At 47.0% G+C, this 21,179-nt stretch overlaps 1 protein-coding gene across 2 annotated transcripts in view; it reads left to right on the top strand.

The window, feature by feature from the left end:
• The window catches only part of MED24 (mediator complex subunit 24), a 296,784-nt gene extending 275,620 nt beyond the window's left edge, over window positions 1-21,164 (top strand). Inside the window, exons 23-26 of one of the 2 annotated variants that reach the window (XM_086924369.1) lie at window positions 5,439-5,538; window positions 6,728-6,805; window positions 6,915-7,063; window positions 19,243-21,164. In XM_086924369.1, coding sequence (XP_086780495.1) covers window positions 5,439-5,538; window positions 6,728-6,805; window positions 6,915-7,063; window positions 19,243-19,359 — 444 coding nt within the window. In that variant the 3' untranslated portion in view covers window positions 19,360-21,164. Of the gene's footprint in view, window positions 1-5,438; window positions 5,539-6,724; window positions 6,806-6,914; window positions 7,064-19,242 lie in introns of both variants that reach the window. The other variant, XM_086924368.1, reaches the window with a different exon arrangement.
• Window positions 21,165-21,179: the final 15 nt, after the last annotated feature.

Raw genomic sequence — 21,179 nt, 5'->3', positions numbered from 1 at the left:
GATTCGTCCAGTACTCTGGTGTATTCTCCTACTTTGTCGGATTCACCTCACATGAGTGTCGCCAGTGGACGATATTGTGTCTTTTCAAGAGGACTTGTTGCGAGGGGCAGCGGAGCTGGGTATTACGCTGGCGGTGCCCACACCGTCTACGTCGGTGATCTTCGAGACCCTACATAAGAAGCAGCTGTCTCGACCCCTGTTGCCCTTGGTGCCGGGGCTGGAAGAACTGGCAATGGAACTCTTTCTGACACCGGCGTCAACAAGATCTGCCCCCTCCTCGCTGCAGAAGAAATACAGACCACCTGATTCAGATCCGGCCTTTCTCAGATCGGACCCGGTCCCAGATTCGGCGATTGTCACGGCAGCCAGAAAACAACATGCTACCGCTCCATTCTCCAAGGTAACCCCAGATAAAGAGAGTAAGCAGATTGATTCTGCGGGACCTAAGGTCTGCGGTACGGCGGCTACGTCCATGAAGGCCGCCAGTGCCACGGCTCTCCTAGGGTGCTACGACCGATCGTTGTGGGATTCACTACAACAGTTTTTGGAGCATCTCCCTAGAGACAAGAGGGAGGATTTTCAGGAGATCATCAACGAGGGAATGATGGTGTCCAATCAAGTAATCAATGTGGCAGCGGATTCCTCGCTCTTGGCTGCCCAGGGCTACTGCCATGGGATAAATTTGAGACTCCATGCCTGGTTGCGACTGAATTTGCTGAAGCCATGAGGCCCAGCAGAGGGTTGCCAACTTGCCGTTCTCTGGGGCGACATTATTTGACAGACACGCTGGTGAGGAGATGGCCCGCATGAAGGTGGAGGCTGAAACCCTGACGGCCGTCGGGTTAGAGAAGCCGAAGGAGCAAAAGAAGACTTTCCGCTCCTTCCAGAGGCGTTTTGGTGCCCAGGGCAGAGGGCAAGGTAGTCAGGCTGGCCAGCAGCAGTAGCAGCAGTACCAGAGAGGGTCTCTCCAGAAGTGGCAGAGGGGGCCAGCAGTCCACCTCGACGGTCAAAGGCCCGGCTGGGTCTAGGCCCTGAGGTGCTACTTCCCCCTCGTCAGTTACCCGCTCCGGTGGGGGGGAAACATATAACATCACTTGGCAGAGTGGAGACAAATTACTCAGGACAGGTGGGTGCTGAATATTGTTTGCAATGGATACAGTCTTCGTTTCCCCAGTCCACCTCCTGCAATTCCACCGGTTTGCTCGTAGTTCCAACTGCGCGGGCTCCAGGCGGAGGCCGATACCCTGTTAAGAAAAAGGGCGATAGAAGATGTCCCTCTGTCTCAAAGGGGAAAGGGTCTTTACTCAAGTTTCTTCCTAGTGCAGAGGAAGGACCAGAACGAGTTTAGGCCCATTCTGGATTTGCGACAAACAAATGGATCCGCAGGGAAAGGTTTTGCATGCTGTCTTTGCACCAGATTTATCCTCAGTTACAAAGGGGAGACTGGCTTTGCGCAATAGATCTGCAAGATGTGTACTTCCATCTGCCCATTGCACGGAAACACTGGAAGTTCCTGCGCTTCCTAGTCTGCGCCAATCACCATCAGTACAACGTACTACCGTTTGAACTGAAGTCTGCACCCAGGACTTTTTCGAAATGCATGGCTCTGGTGGCTCCGAACCTGCGAAAGAACAAGGTGTTGGTCTACCCTTACCTGGACGACTGGTTGATCAAGACCTCCACCTTCCACGAAGCACAATTGCACTTCAACAGGACGGCCGTCCTGCTGAATCAGCTCGGGTTACACATCAATATGTCCAAGTCTGTCCCGACTCCGGTCCAGGGCCTACAGTACTTGGGAGCCTCCATCAATACGCTTTCGGCAAGCGTGTCTCCTTCGGAGGACAGACACTTATCGATCCTTCGGAAGTCTCAGGCTCTCATAGCTGCTCCATCTACAACAGTGAGGACGGTATCTTCTCTACTGGGGTCGATGGCCTCTTGCATCTTCCTCATTCCACATGAGGCCGCTGCAGGAATGTTTGGAGGATCAGTGGGACCAGAAGAGAGGGTGCTGGGACGGCAGGATACAGTTGTCTGTTCACGCCCAACAGTCCCTGAGATGGTGGTGCTCGGCGGAGAATCTCCTCAGAGGGGTTCCTTTCCACAAGGACATTCCCACTCAGACTATCGTGACGGATGCGTCTATCCAAGGCTGGGGAGCGCATTCAGACCATCTACAAATCCAGGGAATGTGGTCTCCGGCGGAGTCCATGTATCACATCAATTTCTCAGATGTGATGTATGGACTCCGAGCTGTTCACTTGGTACTGAAGGCCTTTCATCCGTCCTTCCAGACCAACTCCTTGCTTGTACAGACGGACAGTACGACAACAAAGTATTACCTCAACAAGCAGGGGGTCTCACGATCGCGCACCCTGTCACAAGAAGCGCAGGCGATCTGGCACTGGCTGCTAGCCAGAGGATTGACGAAAACGGCGACTCATCTGCCAGGTGTGCGGAATGTTCAGGCGGACGCCCTCAGCAAGCTGATCCAAGAAAACCACGAGTGGGTCATAAACGACGAGGTCTCGACGACATCTCCGCCAGGTAGGGCACTCCAGACGTAGATCTATTCGCCACCGCCGAAAACAGAAAATGCAGCGACTTCGCCTCAAGGTATTACCAACCGGGGACTCTGGGGAAAGCGTTATGGATCAGCTGGTCGAACAGCTTTCTGTACGCTTTTCCACCCATTCCCCTGATTCTGACAGTGCTCATCAAGCTGTCACAATCCAGGGCACGAATGATCCTCAACGCTCCGGAATGGCCCAGACAGTGGTGGTTCATGGACCTGCTTCACCGGTCTCTCCTGCCTCACCTGCGACTGCCGTGTCGGCCGGACCTTCTCACGAAGTTCAGGGAGCAGATGGTGCACCCCAACCTCTCGTCGTTGAGTTTGGCGGCCTGGCTCCTTAGATCGTGCACTATGGTCACTTTAAACTTCCAGAGTATTGCATGGACATATTGAAGGAGGCTAAGAGGCCTTCCACTAGGACTTCTTACGATTACAAGTGGAAGAGATTCTGCATCTGGTGCACGTCTAAGAACTATGATCCGACGACCTGCAAGGAAGATGTCATCCTTCCATACCTTCTGCATTTAGCTGTCTGGCCTTAATTTCCATTCCATTAAGGTTCACCTCGCTGCATTGACTGCATACCGGAAATGTCCTTCGCAAACCTCCTTCTTCCAGATTCCTGTGATAAAGGATTTTTTGGAAGGATTGAAGAAGGTAATCCCTCCTGTTCGGCTTCCTTCACCTTCGTGGGAGCTGAATGTGGTGCTGTCCAGGTTGATGAAGGAACCTTTTGAGCCTATTCACAAGGCTTCACTGCAGCACCTGTCATGGAAGGCGGCGTTGCTCGTGGCCATTACAACGGCCCGCAGGGTGAGTGAAATCCAGGCATTGTGTTGCCAGGAACTTATACTGTATTTCATGCTGCTACGGTTGTTATGCGCACTCACCCTAAATTCCTTTCTAAGGTGATCTCTGATTTTCATGTTAATCAGACTATTACTTTAACAACTTTTTTCCAGTACCCTTCCACTCCAGCGGAGCGGTCTCTTTATTCCCTGAATGTCGAAAGGGTGTTGAAATTCTACCTGGATAAGACCAAGGAATTCGTAGGTCCGACCAATTGTTAACTATGGGTCGGTCAGGACTGGTCTGCCTACTTCTAAACAGTCCATCTCTAGGTGGATTGTGTCATGTATCCAGCTATGTTATCAGAAAGCAAACCAGACCTTAGGGGGTAAGCCTAAGGCTCATTCTAACAAGGGCAAAGCAGCTACAACAGCTTTGCTTCGAAATGTTCCCATTGCAGAGATCTGCAGGGCTGCCACTTGCAAGTCGTTCCATACCTTTGCTAAGCATTACTGTCAGGACTCTGATACCAGAGCAGATGCTCAGGTTGGGCAGGCTTCATTAAGAAATCTGTTTGCACAGTAGTGGCGTTGTCTTTTGCTCCACAGCCGGGTTGTTGTGCGGATGGGCTTGCCATTCTATTCACTAGATTATAACTATACACGGAGATCCCCTACTACAGAACGAGTAGTTTCTTACCTGTAACTCCAGTTCTGTAGTAGGGGTATCTCTGTTATAGTCATAAGCGCCCGTCCTCCTCCCCGGTGGAGAAAATGGTACTGTAATGTATGCTACAGGCCTTGCTTTATACACCTTCTAAAAGAACTGAAAGTAAAAGGAGTTTGCTGTGCATCATGGGATACCGAGGGTCTCTGGATAGTTCCTTAAAGGCACGGTATCCCTTTTCCAGACATATAATGGCAGCCTATGGGGCTTGTCTGTCCATACCTTCCTCTCTATCATTCCAAGGCTTTGGTGAAGGAGGAAGTTTCTCCTTAGAGGAAACTTGGCACATTGTGTTTAATGTGATATTGGTGACATAACCTTGGTATTTCTAGTTGAAGTACTGGACAGTGTAGCCTTGTAAGTACAGGCTGCATTATTGTCTTTAATTTTCTCGTAAGTGTCTATGCAGGACTGCATTGCAGACAGTTTAAGAGATTATTTTTGATTGCTCCGGGGTCCACGAACATGGGCGGGACTATTTCACTAGATTATGACTATAACAGAGATACCCCTACTACAGAACTGGAGTTACAGGTAAGAAACTACTCCTTCACTGGATTGGCAAACATATTTGATCAGATACTGCTCAGTTGTTGAATACTACGCAGCGGAATTATACGTTGTTATTGGTCTAATACTGTCCACCCAAATATGACAGTTTTACCAGCAGAAGAGTGTACTGCCAAATACTGCATCCTGATATGTTGTGCTGCTAAATACTGCTCTGCTGTTGAGTACTATACTCCCCAATACTTCACTAATAGTAGGTAATTTCACTTCTGCTAAATTCTGCACCCCTTTTGGGACAGGATGCTTACACTGAGTTATAGAGCCTACATGGCCGCTCAGAACACTTATCGTGAGTGGCAGAGTCGACACAAACGCCATCAACCTTAACGCGAAGAGCCAGCACATTATCCAGCTTCAACATACTGAGTAATATCCCTGATATGCACCGGTAGCACATTGCCTCGTAACACTTGACTTGAACTAGAAACCACTGTTTCTATTTAAACTACTTATTCTGATCAGCAAGGCAAGCACAGTAGTACACAATACATAGCCTTAGCTGCAGATCGTGTGGACACTGCGCTTATCCAGAGGTGCAGAAACAGAATGACTGTATGCAGCACTCCCCCAAGCTGCAAATCCTGCACAAGCATACACCATGCTAAACCTTTGTTTTATTGCCTGCACTATAGAGCACATCGTTAACTACAAATCCAACAACCATACACAACACTTCCCCGTCACTTTGAAATCAGAATACCTGTGAACTGCACTGAGCCCTAGAACCTGCTGTCTGACCTCTGTGATTCTTATAATGTTTCATTGGTCTCTCTAGGATTATATAAGCCTCTTCCCTCTGGATGATGCCCAGCCCTCCAAACTGATGCGACTTCTGAGCTCCAACGAAGAAGACCCCAACACCCTCTCCAGCCCTAGTAAGTGCGAGGACTGGCTGTCTAAGGACAAGTATGATTTGACATCTGATGGGGCGAGAGTAGTGGGAAAGGCTTGATCTCTGAGAGAAAGAATGATGACCAGGGTTGATCTCTGGTGTGGTGGGATTTGGGAGGATTTAATTGTCAGAAGGAGGAGTGGTCCCTGGGTGGGAGGAGGGTTGTTTCTCAGAGGTGGAAAAGAGGTAGAGAAGTAATGGTCCCTGTTAGCAGGGTTGATTTTTCACTGTGGGAGGAATGAATTGGAATGCGTTGACTCGTGTGCGAGTCCCCTAAGGAGGTCGGTGACCGGGAAATGGTTGCAATCAGGATCTCAGAGATAGGGAGAGCTCTGAAGGGCGTTCATGTTCTGGAGGTTCTCCTACAGCAAGAGCTCTCAGGGAATGGTCTGGTCAATGTGTTTGAGAGGATGGTTTGATGTCTGAGGGGATTAATCCTTGTGAGAATGGCATGGGATCACACAGATGGAGAGAGTACTGGGGAATCTCAAACACAGGGGTATCTCTACAATGTTTAAGCTTTTTCTGGCTGCCCTAAAAGAGAGTCTAGCAAGCAAGAGGCATGTCCACTCTGCAGGCAGACTACATGTGTAGTCCCCCTGGGAATTGTGTTAAATAAAGCAGCCAAAAGAGGATTGTGTTTAGGATCTTCCTTACAGTTTGAAAGAAACAACTTCTAACTGACCCCCTGCTGGGCATGATGAGATAGTGCAGACTTCCAAGATTCTTAAAGGAGCCAGGTTGAATTTCTAGTATGTGTATGTTTTCTATTGGGGCATCATTCCCTTATTTCTTTTATTTGCCCTATGTACACTGTTTTCTAGAGTGGTGTTTACAGCCAAATGTAGTGTTATGCCCTTTATTGTGGCTAATTAGTTTTAGAAAAAGAAAAGATTGTAAATGTTATCTTTTATGCATGTTTTCTGTTCATTTGGTTTAATTTGAAAACAGGAAAAAGTGTCAATTTGTTTTTCAGGATCTCACACAAGAATGTAGATAGTCTGCTGCGAATGAATCTCTTAGACTAATGTATTCTTTGAATTCTGTCTACAGTGCAGCACATCCTTTGGCATTTTCTCACAGTACAACATTTCTTTTGGATTTTGTGGAGAAGCAGGTCCTTCAGTGTTCTGTTTTTTAGCCCTATCATATCTCTTATTTCTCTCCAGCAGATCGGTCAATGACCAGCTCAGTCTCTGCCTCTCAGCTCCATAAAGTCAACATGAGGGACCCGCTCAACCGTGTTTTAGGTAATTCAGAGTTCAGAACACAGTTATTGCGTTAGCAGGCGCCAGAGTGTACTCTCCTCAGTCTCCCTGCAGAAACTAAGATGTGTTCTCTTTTCTCTTTCCTCTACAGCTAACCTTTTCTTGCTAATCTCTTCAATCCTGGGTGCCAAGACAGCCGGGGCGCACACTCAATTTGTCCAGTGGTTCATGGAGGAATGTGTGAGTTGCTTAGAACAAGGGAGCCGTGGCAGCATCCTGCAGTTCATGCCGTTCACCATGGTAAGAAGCCGCTTCCCAGATTGACATGAGCCTCAATAATCCCACCGTCTTCTGAGGCACTAACTGCAGTTGGAGATGGCCTTTGGCACCTATGTAAATGTAAATGTAATGTAAATGTGTTTGTATTTATATAGCGCACTTCTACCCTGAGGTCTCGTAGCGCTGTATTCATACCGCTGTGGAATCCTTCCTTGCTTTCCTGTGAAATGTCCACTCCTGGGCACCCCCAAGGTGAAGCCAGGCATCCAAGCGCTGCTGGGGCCGTTGTGGAGTTTAAGCAAGTTATTGCCCAGAGTCACAGAGTGGGACGCATGATTAGACTAGGCACCGAGGCGAGAATTATCAGGTCCGGGTAGATTGAGTCCAAGAGCCGCCGAGACGGGGATTGAACCCTGGTCCCGGGCCAGACCTCTGCATCAGGGTCTGCCGCTCTAACCATTGAGCCACGCTTCTCCACCTATCATACACAATAACAATAAACCTTGAAGTCATCACCTCCAAGGCACTGCACCCATCAGATATCACACCTCAGTCCTTGTCTGTAGAAGGGCAGTGTACTTATCCTTATTGCACAGGTTATGGGTGAATCTTCAGGTTTTTAGTTGCAAGTAAGGACTCTTACTTCATCAGATTTGTCTTCTAGGAGTCTACTCTAGAGTAATTGTGTTTGATCTCCCAAATCAAGAGAACTTACTCACATTGATGGAGAATCTTGGAAGATTCAGTAGGCTGATTCAATTTCTTCATAGTTTTGGACGAGGTTCTTATGAGCTATTAGTATGGATAGGAAAATACTTTCCTTTTGGAAACTTTTAACTGTTTTTTGCCAGACCATTTATTAGTAGTCTTCTTGCCAACTACATTCTAAGTAGAAACATTTTGATTAGTTGTGTCTCCCTATTTCAAAAGTTCAGGAGCATAATACTTGCCCTGAATTGTAGTGTTCAAGCAAATCAAATATGCCAGGCCTCTTCTTTGGGGTTTCTCCCCTCAAGACAATTTTGAAGAGATGGAGTGAAATTATGCATTTTAACTAATATTTTTCACATAAATTAACTGAAATGCCATTTGGTGCTGAAGGGCACTGATTATATATTGAAATCTTTTCATGGCTTGCCAACCCAATGAAACCGGACGTTCCTCAGTTGACACAATGTTTCCAAAAATGTGGTATGGGTGACCCCATATGACAAATAGTTCCTCTATTGTATCAGGGCCTTCATTTTGTAATGGGTGCTTCCGTATTCCATGGGTGCTCCATCATATCAAAAATGACAAAATATGCCAGAGCCAAAAGTTTACGTTTTATACCTTGAAAAGAACAACGACCGCAACACCACCACCCTCTTGGACAACCTCGCCAACCTCGGACTTAAACAACTGGTCACTTCCCCCACCCACATCGCAGGTCACACACTCGACCCCATCTTCACCTCCAGTAATCATGTCTCCTTCAGCCACACTACGGATCTCCTCTGGACTGACCACAGCTGCGTTCACTTCACCTACAACAAGCCGAAACCCACCAACCACCTCCAACCAACTCTGCAAAGAAACTGGAACAAAATCACCATTGACCAGATCTCCTCATCGCTCCTTCTAAACCCCCCATCCCACTCTTCTAACCCAGACCAAGCCGCCGCCAACTTCACCCTATGGTTATCCAACACCGCCGACATCCTAGCACCACTGAAAAAACGTCAAAGCAAACCTGGCAGCAAGAAGGCCTCATGGTTCAACGATGATCTTAAGAAGTCCAAGAAACTCTGCCGCTCCCTTGAAAAGGCCTGGAAAAAAGACCCAACCACTAGCACCAAGGACGCCTTCAAAAACGCCACCCGCACACACCACCAACTAATCCGAAAGGCCAAGAAAACAGCATTCAAGGATCGACTAGACAACAACGCCCACAACAGCAAAGAACTTTTCAACATCGTCAAGGAATTTACCAACCCCTCGGCCAACTCCAACGACATCACCCCCTCTCAAGCCCTCTGCGACTCCCTGGCTTTATTCTTCCACAACAAAATTGCAGACATCCACAACAGCTTCGACAACCAACCCGGAGACCAACCCACCCAACCATATGCTGAACATTCTCCCCCCTTGAACACCCTTAACGACTGGAACCCAATCTCCACTGAGGACACCATCCGCCTGATGAACTCCATCCGCTCAGGATCCCCCACAGACCCATGTCCTCACCACATCTTCAACAAAGCAGACTCCGTCATAGCACCGCACCTCCGAGACGTCATCAACTGCTCCTTCAACTCCGCCACCTTCCCGGAAAGCTGGAAACACGCTGAACTCACCGCCCTTCTGAAAAAACCCACAGCGGACCCCACCGAACTCAAAAATTACCGCCCCATATCGCTCCTTCCTTTCCCGGCCAAAGTCATCGAGAAAGCTGTCAACAATCAACTCGCCGCTTTCCTCGAAGCCAACAAATCCCTCGACTCCTCACAATCTGGCTTCCGAGCAAAACACAGCACTGAGACCGCCCTCATCGCAGCAACAGACGACATTCGAACTCTACTGGACAATGGAGACACAGTCGCCCTCATCCTCCTCGACCTCTCTGCAGCCTTCGACACAGTTTGCCACAGCACCCTTTTACAACGCCTCAGAAACATCGGAATACAAGGAAAAGCACTAGAATGGATCACCTCGTTCCTCACCGGTAGAACCCAGAGAGTCCGCCTTCCACCATTCAAGTCCGAGGCCACTGAAGTCATCTGTGGCGTACCACAAGGATCCTCACTCAGTCCCACCCTCTTCAACGTATACATGAGCCCCCTTGCGGCCATTGCTCGCCAACACAATCTCAACATCATCTCCTACGCAGATGACACTCAACTGATCCTTTCTCTCACCAATGACCCCAGCACCGCCAAAACCAACCTACACGAAGGAATGAAAGAAGTTGCCGAATGGATGAAACACAGCCGTCTGAAACTGAACTCAGATAAAACAGAAGTCCTCATCTTAGGTACATCCCCCTCTGCATGGGACGACTCTTGGTGGCCGGAAGCCCTTGGAAAAGCACCCATCCCGACAGACCACGCACGGAACCTAGGCATTATCCTGGATTCTTCACTTTCAATGAACAGACAAGTCAGCGCCATATCCTCATCCTGCTTCAACATCCTTCGCATGCTCAAAAAAACATTTCGCTGGATCCCCACCGAAACCAGAAAAACAGTCACCCATGCTCTGGTCACGAGCCGACTGGACTACGGAAACACCCTCTACGCAGGTACTACCTCTAAAATCCAGAAGAAACTCCAACGAATCCAAAACGCCTCAGCCAGGATCATATTAGACATCCCGCGTAACGAACACATCTCTGGCCACCTGAAAGACCTCCACTGGCTACCCGTCAATAAGAGGATCACTTTCCGACTGCTAACCCACGCACACAAATCACTCTACGACATCGGACCAGAATGCCTCAACTCACGACTGTCCTTCTACACCCCCTCCCGCCAACTACGTTCCTCCAGCCAAGCCCTCGCCACTGTACCCCGCATCAACAAGACCACCATGGGAGGAAGATCCTTCTCATACCTGTCAGCTAAAACATGGAACTCACTCCCCACCTACCTTCGCCTTACCCAGAACCACCTAGCATTCAGAAAGCAACTTAAAACGTGGATATTTGACAAGTAATCCTCCTCCCCCTCCCTAAGCGCCTTGAGACCCTCTGGGTATGTAGTGCGCTATATAAATTCTTTGACTTTGACTTTGACTTTATTTCTAACATTACCCAAGTATGTCAGGACTGGCATTGTCCTGGTTACCACCCTCCCATCTGCCAGGTTATCCACCTTTATGCCAAGAGTTACTTGCATTGTGCCACTGATGTCTACATACCAAGAATTTCTACAAGAATGCTAGTATTTTACCACGAGTGCCCTGTATTCCATGAATTACCCCCAGTGTGCCAGTGTTTTGTCACAGGTGTCTGTTATGCTAACAATTGCTGCAAGTATGCCATCACCAGTATTTTGGTCTGGGTATCTTGATAATACAATAATTACCTTCAGTATGCCCTTGCCAATGGCAAAGAGCGCAGGCATTACATCACATTCACACTCATATTTGCGCACCCGCACTCATTCGCTCACTCACTTTCATTAATTAATTTTCACTTACGATCTCGTACACCCCCTTACACTCATTGTTATTCATTCAAACTCACTCACTCGCATTCTCTTAATCTCACTGCTTCTCACTCACTTACTGACACTCAGGCACTTTTATAACCGAACCGGCCAAAGTGTTAGGTTGAGATTTTCTGATAGTATCACAAAGTAACACAAAGTGGCTCTCTGTGCTGCTTTGCATATATTGTGCATTAAAGCGTGTTCCATTAGTGGCGCATGGGCGTTTCCATGCAAACACCCATGCATTTTGATTAAAATACCTGTTTACAAACATTGGTTTTCCTGAATTTGCACCAAAATCCTACGCATCCCTAAGGCAGGTGAAACTAGTAGAAATGTTTTTATTTCTCCTCAACTTTCCAGCTTTGCATGTGTGCTGCATTCCCCAGCACACATACAAACTGGGAGAAGCCTTAAAGTGTCGTTTTTGTTATGGAAGGAATCCCTTACAGTACAAAACCTTTGCTTTCGACAACGCACTATGGCATGTTTGTTTGCGTTTGCTCATGGCTGCCAAAAGTGCACCAAAGCACGGGGAGATAAAATTGCTCTATATCTTAGTAGATATTATCCATTTGTCTGCCTCTCTTTGACACATGGCTGGGCAGCAACTTAGTGCCGCTTTACCTTGCATCAACGAATCGTAAATCCGGGCTTCAGTCTCACACAACCTGACTCCATACCGGTCACTGACTTTCACTAACTTTATCTCACCAACACATACTTACAAATACAGGCAAATTTTGGCTCACACATTCTCACGCTCTCATTTAAACACACTATCACCCGCAAACAAACACACAACAACATTTTAACCGATCACAGCTACCACCAGAGCTCCCGTTCCAGCTAAGTGTGTTCCATTTTTATTTATTACATGGGTTGTAAATAATAGAATATTATTCACTATTAGAATAATTAAAAACCGCCGGAAAATATGGAATGCAGAGCCGCCCTGTGGTCTTGGTACTGATTTCGCCACCTCTGATGCCAGATGGCGCAAAGGCAAAGATAGGGGGGATCGCAGCTGTGACCCTTAAATTACATCAATGGATAGCATGTGAATCAAAAAAAGACTTTCATTGTAAAAAAATGGTTACTTATAAGAGTAGTTTTGGTGATTGAAGTATTTTCTGGATTCACATGCACCTCTCCCACCTCACTAGGAATTAGGGGAATTGCAGTGTACAAATGAAGGAACTGTGTGAAGTTTAAAAAAAAGCCCAAGTACTGTAGGTCGCCCAAAAGGGGACAAGAATCTGAAGATGGTGACCATGCAGGGGGTTAACGGTAACTCACAGAAGGAAAGCGAGAAAAAATAGATTGCACAATGTGAATTCCAGACCCAAACACTAGATGGCAGAATATGCACAGCATGTGAGTCCAGAAAATTATTCAAGCTTCAAAACCACTCTGTTTCTCTATATATCCGATGCGGTCATCAGTTCACTAGCTGGAAAACAGTCATTCTGCATCTTCCCACAGTAGCAGGTCCATGTGGTTAACCTTGCCTTGGTACCATATATGCCTTTATCACTAATTATGTCTTATTGAGTGAAGTGGGCTCAGTTATGCTCGGCTTCTGTTTTGCTTCAGAAATTTGCAAGCAATGTCTCTTTGCAGAAGGGTATGGAAGCATAGGCTGCCTTATCCTCCTCCTTTCCAAAGCTGATCTCTAAAAGGGTAGCTTCCTCTGTAGCCAGGGTTGCAACATGTGCAACAGAGAAGTGATGGTTTATTTTCTCGGTCTGTTAGTTTGAACAGTATTAGAAAATTTCCTTTACTACAGAAGGCAAGTCGATTGAGTACACATTTGTTTGCATTACCATTCAGTCTGCTTTTCTAGGCCCTACACCTGTTACTCAAATTCACTTTTATTAAATCAAGCCGGTCTTTTATGTAACATGTAATAGTATCATACGAAAGACCTGTCACTCATGGCAGTTTGTGATGGTGGGGAACGTGTAAAGGGCATCAGCGGTGAGGAGATGGCATGAACATCGAGGATGAGGTTGCATTTTCGCATTACCACATCATCTAGTGTAGCCCTGGTGAACTAGTTAAATCAAAATATATGTTCTCACACTGGCTTGTTCTGTGTTCCGGACTGTTGTTCTGTGAGAAGCGGACATTTTAATGAGGAAATGTTCTACAGAAGGCTGATGGAAATGTAAGGAGTCATGTTTAGAGTTGAGCTCCCAGAGTCCACTGCAGCCCTTGAGGTTGCTGACTCCACATGATTTTCTCACTTGAGGCAAATAGTTTCCCTTAATTCGTTGATTGAGGCTCTGGCACACGTAGACCACTCACTGCACTCACAAAGTGAACAGCTTAAGGGAGTGGAAGCCAGTGTTGCCTTTCCTTTTGCTGCTCTGGTCTTATACTCTGCATATCCTTGTGAGTCCAAATCTTAAAACCTGAGTTTTGTTCTAGACCGAGGCATTCTGTTCCCAGGCCACTAGCAGTCACCAGCAGTCACCCGATCCGCAGACGCTAGCAATCACAAGGTCCACGAACTGCTCCTTCGGCAGTTTCTCTAATGCTTTGGACTGGCTCTCCAGTCTCTTGTTGGTCTCTGGAGGTTACAGTGACCTCAAGATGTTCCAGATGTAATATACTAAGGCCTTCGACAGAGTCAATTGGTTGTACCTGTGGAGGGCCTTGGCCAAATTCGGTGTGGGTCAAGGGTTTCGGCGAGCTGTTAGTCTTTTATATCAAAGACCCACGGCGCGTGTCTTGGTTAACGGAGATCTATCAGACCCCTTCAACATCTCAAGGGGGACACAGCAGGGCTGCCCACTCTCCCCTCTCCTATTTGATCCGTATATTGAACCCTTCGCTCAACGGCTGAGGGGGGATATTGATATCAAATCTTTCAGATATAGGGGATGGGAGAGGAAAGTGGCCCTATACGCGGACGATGTCCTTATTTTTTCATCTGAGGTTCATGCTGCACTTCCTGCAGTTTTTAAAGCTGCTCTGGAATTTGGGGGAGTCTCGGGCTATGAGATGAATGTTGCAAAAACTGAGATGTTTGTTTGGAATGATGATGAGGGGGTTAGTAAATTCAATCTGGTTCCAGTATGCGCTATCTTGGTCTTACCATTGTGGAAGACATTAATCAAATTGCCTCATTACATTTTTCAACTGTTGCAAAAGATTGCCATAAGCTTATGAATGCCTGGTTCCATCTTCCTCTTTCTTTAATAGGGAGAGTTAATTTAATTAAAATGTCTATTTTACCTAAGGTCTCTTTTGTGTTTAATACTATCCCGTCAAATTTTGAGTCATCTTGGTTAGTAAAATTACAGGCAGAAATTACATCTTTTATTTGGAACAAACATTTTCTAAGGATGGCCTGGAAGAAACTCAGGCGAAGTAGGGAGAAGGGCGGGTTGGCAGCTCCAGATCTTCAAATGTACGCATGGGCGTTTCAGATGTCTCATGCCCGTATGTTGTTAAAGATGCCTTCGGAACATGGGGTAGGGGCTTTATATTCTGCCTTGGTCATGGGGGAAGGACTTAACTAATCAGGCTTCTTATTTAAATTTGGAAACCCCAAGTTTTTCAAGAAGATTAAACTAAAGGTCCTGTAGGGGATGGCTAAAACATGGTCGTAATTAACAAAAGCAATTAGGTCGGGGTATTTTAGCAGCAGAACACCCCTCTGGGACCTTCCGGAAAGCCCTGTTTGGTTGGGAGATAGCCTGGCAATCCCACTAAAGGAAGCAGGGTTGGAGGTTTGGGGTGATCTCTTCTTGGAGGGAGAATTACTTTCATGGAACTATCTTAAGAGTAAGATCGGTACAAACTTTGCTAGATTCAAGTATATGCAAATTGCAAGCTGGTCCCATGCATACAGCTCTTCGCACCAAAGGCAGAATAAATTCCCCCTTGGTGGTCATAGTCAGTTAATAAGTCGCCTAAGAGATAATCCTGTTGCTAAGAAAGAAATCTCCTTGTGGTACAATCTTATCTTGGATGAAATGGATGGCGAATTTCGGCTACCTGACCAGCTGTGGGGTTCTCTCACTGTCAACTGTAATGTACAAGACCTCTGGACCTCCTCATGTAAACTGTTATGGGATATTGTCAAACCTGCATGGCTTTGCAGGAACCATCTTTTTACCCTACATAGAGCGTATTATTCTCCCCTTAGGCTCTCCAAATTTTCCGATGAAAGTCTGTAGCTTGTGCTAAGTGTGGCCTGGTAGCTGCTTCAGATGCCCATATGTTCTTTGAATATCCCTACCTGGCATCATTTTGGAATATGATTTGAAACACTCTCACCAAATCTTTGGGCCTTCAAATAACCCTTGATCTTCCATTAGTGATGTTTGGAATTGCTGAAGGAGTCCAAAATCCAGCAAAAAGTTTAATCTTCTATTCCACTCTACTGGCCAGAAGGGAGATCTGCAAAAAATGGAAAGACTCTCTACCCCCGACTCTTAATGACTGGTATGCATCAGTTTTGCAGGTCTCTAAGCTAGATCTGGCTAGGTCCGGTAGTCAAAGTAAAAAGGCATTATGGCACCTTTTGATCTGGGAACATTCAGAGATCTGGGTTTTTTTGTTTTTTTCCCCGGGTCCGATGATTACGCTACTGTGGCTTATGTTATGCCTAGAGCCGTTCTCCGGTACCAAGTTCGGTTCCTATCGGCTGTAGTTTCCACCGATTTTCTGCTCTCCTATGGTTTCTTTTGTTGGTTCTGGCACTAAGGGGTGGTTGCTATTGCTGAGGGATGATGTTTTTCCACCACACGTATTCCCTACCAGTGTATAACTGAGACAGCATGCCGCAACCCCAATGGTTGACTTAACTGGAAACCATGGTGGTAAATGAGAACAAAAAAAAAATATTCATGCTATTGTATTTGAGATTCTTCAAACCAGAGAATCGCCACTTCTTTCAGCGGTCCTGGTCGAAGGTGTCCCAGAGCCGGCCATGACAGCCCTTATGTCAGCAACAAGAACCGTTTAAAACCATCTTTCTCGGTAGCAAAGAATCTCAAGAGCCAGGTGGATGCTCAGTATTGTAGAGGATATATGCACTCTAAGGGTTAATAGCTCTCCAGCAAACATTCCCCTGCCACAAAGATCCTACAGACTTCTTGTCTGAAGCTTCTGGCGTTTGAAGCCTCAGGAGAAGGCGCCCATGTCCAAGGTTTCAGAACATGACACATTCAGGGGAGTCTGACTCTGAACTTCCTGCTAATAAAGAAGGACCAAGTGCTGTGTGACCGGGTCAAGCCTGACCACATCCGGTCAATTCGTCTTATTCCTTAGTCAGTACAGTTACCAACTAGCCATTCAGATACGGAAAAACAGGTTGTGTTCACGAAACTCAACTGAACTTACTCATAGGGAGTTCATTTTAGGAACGTAACGGTACCTGTCGGAGACGAGTATGGACAATGTTAATAAATATACAGAGGCACCGCCGTCAAGTGCAATAGAAATACACTCTGTATTTTATCATTAATATACTTAATTGTTTATTTCAGTCGAAACGCCTTTCATGACCGAAACGCCTTTCATGACCAACATGTCACTGCATCAGGGCGGTATCAAAAATATATTTATAGACCTAGTTACAAACTAAAATATTTTCCCATATCTATAGTCATTAATTCATAGTTGATAAAGAGTCATTATGAGAGCTGAACATGAAGTAGTATATACATTTTAAAATAAAGAATACATTTCCAATGTAGCTGAATTTGGTGGAATATTTACTAATATTGTCCACACAGAATTGCACTCTTCAGAACAGAGTTCATATCCAGTGGTGCACCAAATAAGTGCCTGAATCTTTATTCCGAATAGGTCTTATCAGAATACTTGGGGAACTAAGAATGAACAGAAAATAAATAATATGAGAACAGACCGCATATTACTTTGTATGAATTCCCTTTTTATGAAGTCCTGGCTAATCCTATGGGATGTACAGTACATTTGTCACATGCCTGGAGTCTGCAGGATCAAGCTCCGCCTGTGAGAATCCAGTGTGTTATTAGTCAGCAGTCACAGGCTTCTCAGGGAGGTAGTGTGGCAGGAGCGTGCTCAGAACTCATCAGCCAACCAGATGGACACAATAACTCAGCAGAAAGAGATAATACACAGTGCAATTCGATTAGAAACTCTTCTTTGGTTGCTATATTCCCAGTTTGTCCTTTTCAGTACTCTCCTGCCTGCATGAAGACATCAGTTATAGTCCTCAGTACTCTGTGTCAGAGGCTTGACTTAGGCACAGGTGCAGATTACTTTATGCTGACTCCACGGGTTCATTTGTGCGATCAGTCTGCTCATTCTGAGCCACCTTATTCATGTGGGTAAAACAGTCAAATATCCTCTTGCTCGAGTTTTCCACACACATTACAGTCTCAATTCAAATTGCAGGCAGAGACCCAGCTGCCTGCTTGTTGGTTTAGTAGCAGCTGTGTGGGTGTAGTTTGGGCTCAGCTCTTGTCTTTGCCATGTACAGCGGCCTCTTTTTGGAATAGAGTTTGCCAGACGAATTCATTAAGATGGTTTCTGGTGTATCGTCAAGTCGTCTTCCGGACAAGCGGCACTCCACTGGGCGAATGCAGATAGGTCCTGTGACAGTTGCGCCCTGCACCGGGCTGGTTGGGCAGCAAGGGTATGTCCTAGCAGTTGATCCTCCGCCGGGCTGGTTGAGCAGTGAGGGTATTGCCTAGCAATTGCACCCTCCACCGGGCTGGTTGGGCAGCGAGGGTATGTCCTTAGCAGTAGCGCCCTGCACCGGGCTGGGTGGGCAGTGAGGGTATGTCCTTAGCAGTTGTGCCCTGCACCGGGCTGGTTGGGCAGCAAGGGTATGTCCTTAGCAGTTGCATCCTCCACAGGGCTGGTTGGGCAGCAAGGGTATGTCCTTAGCAGTTGTGCCCTGCACCGGGCTGGTTGGGCAGCAAGGGTATGTCCTTAGCAGTTGCATCCTCCACAGGGCTGGTTGGGCAGCAAGGGTATGTCCTTAGCAGTTGCGCTCTCCACCGGGCTGGTCGGGCAGCAAGGCTATGCCCTAGCAGTTGCACCCTGCACCTGGCTGGTTGGGCAGCAAAGGTATGTCCTAAGAATTGCGCCCTGCACCGTTCTGGTTGGTCAGTGAGGTTAAGTCCTAGCAGTTGCACCCTGCACTGGCTGGTTGGGCAGCAAGAGTATGTCCTAGCAGTTGATCCACCGCCGGGCTAGTTAGGCAGCGAGAGTATGTCCTAGCAGTTGCGCCTTCCACCGGGCTGGTTGGTCAGCGAGGGTGTCCTAGCAGTTACGCCCTGCACTGTGCTTGTTGGTCAGCGAGGGTATGTCCTAGCAGCTGCGGCTTCCAGAGCAGACTGGCTCTATCTCAGCAGTGACATATCTTCTTTCACTGACAGCAGCCGCTGTGGCTGACAGGCTGTCATGATGGTGGTTGAACTTTGGGCAGTCTTTGGGTGCAGTTCTCTGCAGTAACGATGGAGAGAGACTGGGAGACCCACTGATAGCCCGGGTGCTTCCTGCCTTGGCTCTCATGCGCACTGCTGTGTCTAAGTGTTCCTCACACCGGAAGCACGCTAGGCTTCTCTTCCTTGAAGTCTCTCCTCCCGCAGGGTCAGACAGGCTCCTTCACTCTTTCAGGAAGGTTCAGTGTGCTCTAACCATAGCGGCTAACAGCAGCTGAAGGCTGCATCATGTAGGCGACCGATCATGAAACCTAGGCTAGTTTTCTTTTGTGGACCTTTTAATGGAATTTGTGCTTCTGGCTGGGATTATTGACAGTGAGAGAGTAAGACTGGACATTGGTACCTCAGCATCAGTTGTCATACCTGATGCCAAGCCACTCCTTCTGGTTCATGGAAGCTCTTTCACTGCTGCATTTGACCACACAAAATATTGAGGTAGGGCCTGCTTCACTGCGTAGGGAAAGTATTTTGGCACTTCTGTCCTGTGGCTGATACTGTCACTGGTACACGGCCTGGTTTTGCCTTTCTTATCTATTGTTTTTCATTCTCTCTACAGGTTTCAGAGCTGGTTAAATTGTCATCCATGTCAAGTCCGAAGATTGTGCTGGCTATCACAGATCTAGGCCTACCCCTGGGACGCAGAGTCGCTGCAAAGGCCATCGCTGCCTTGTGAATCTAGCTGTGCTCCATCGGTGCCCGCCCCTGTGACCCTAAAAGCTTCTTCAGGGAAGCACTGGCTGGCCACCAGAAGGAGACAAGGACTAGAAAAGGCAAACTCATTTGAAGCTCTGTGTGGAAATGCAGGTCCCCTCTCGGATCATGAGTGTTAAGCACTAGAGTTCTGAGATGCAACGGAATGCACCTCTGATTGTCAGAAGCACAGAGGTGACTACAGTGTGGCCGAGTTCTGCTGCTGACGCAACATCTCGCTTCCTTCTCGAGGTGAAATGACACGAGGGTATAATGGCTAATTGCCACATAGAGTGACCACGGAGAGGCAAAGGATTGAGTGGGTGCTGGAGCACCAGTAAGGCAGCTCAGCAGGGTGGCGAGACCTATCGAGGACGTTTGAAGAGGTGGCACAGCCCGGCCATGTGTGGGATGCACTGCCAAGTCTCTGTGGCACCAGTCTCACTTGCCAAATAATTGAAATTTCGTTGACATTTAACACATTTTTATCCCCCTCTTTACCAGTCCTCCAAAGCCTCTGCATTTCCCTTCCGGTTCATTTTCTCGGTCTGGACCCCCCTCCTGCCCCGTGACATGTTTGTTTTGAACCCCTCCTGGTTCTTTTCCACCTGCACATTTTTCTATCTGGCCCAGTGCTCTTTGTTTCATATCCCCTCTCTGACCCAGATCATAGATTAATAAGTGTCTTTTTCCTGGTCTGCTGTGTTACTTTCGATTAACTTCCCTGCCTGGTGAGCACCCTTGAAACAAGTTCTTTCTGACTGTGTCTTGGTCCTGTTTGTGCCCGTCCCTCGGTCTTGATGAGCTTGGTGTGCACCTTTGTTTTTCCCTGGCTGGTACCCGATTCTTCCCCTTTCCCCGTCGTCAGGCTGTTCCTGCATATTCTGCTTAGCACTGTGGACCCGTATCTTTCTACTTGGAGCAGGCTTCTCTATTGGCCTATTCTGGTGGAATCTTCTGTATCTGCCCTCCCCTACTCCGTTCTTTTTCTCTTTAAACCTTTGCTCCAGTATCTCATGCTTTGATTGCTGAATGGTACTCCTTTACCAGAGTCATCCACCATTGGTCCGCTCATGGACCATTCAAGTGACCTTGAAGCTGGATGCCACCTGCTAGAAGTCCCCCTTAGAGCCAATAATCAGAGCAACACAGTGAGAGCAGAGCTGCACATGACCTACCAGAGCTTACAGAGAATGAAAAGCAGCATACCATCTGAGAGGAGAAACATCCCATCATCCAATGAGAGAAGAGCAGTAAACCATTTTCCAGACCATACTTCTTTTTAGAATAGCAGTACTCCCTGTCCCAAGGACTGTCACCACAAGCACCTCAGCACACCGTCTCTGCCTCTCCCCATTTCATCTCAGCTAAAGCTGCCACTGGTCTGTATCCTGACCATCCCTCCGACAGAGAGCAGAGTAGGACCGCCCTCCTGAGATGCAATGTCAGGAGCCTCTCTATGCAGCCCAAGATAGGGGAATTCACCTGAATGAATACTAGAGTTTCTTGACAAATCCTTTGTTTTTGTAGGAGTATTTCCACCAACATTTTCTCTACTTATAACTTTTCATACTGTGTTCCATATTTTGTCCTGTGAGAAGGAGCCATTTAATGTAAATATTTTTGGGTGAATGCCCTCTCACTTTTTTTTTGCCCAACAGTTGACTATAAAACGTATTTCTAGAATAAAATGATCAAGCAACTCTTGGGGCAAGTGGAGGACAGTAAATGTTGAGAAAGAGCTTTTGATACTTTAAATGTTTTGTAAATAAAAATGTTTTTCAATGATCTTGTGCTCTCGTG

Source organism: Lissotriton vulgaris, chromosome 5 (genome assembly GCF_964263255.1).
Source record: "Lissotriton vulgaris chromosome 5, aLisVul1.2, whole genome shotgun sequence".
Classification (NCBI taxonomy): Eukaryota; Metazoa; Chordata; class Amphibia; order Caudata; family Salamandridae; genus Lissotriton; species Lissotriton vulgaris.
Note: the sequence above shows the minus strand (reverse complement) of the source record. Positions and strands in the feature narration are given on the sequence as shown.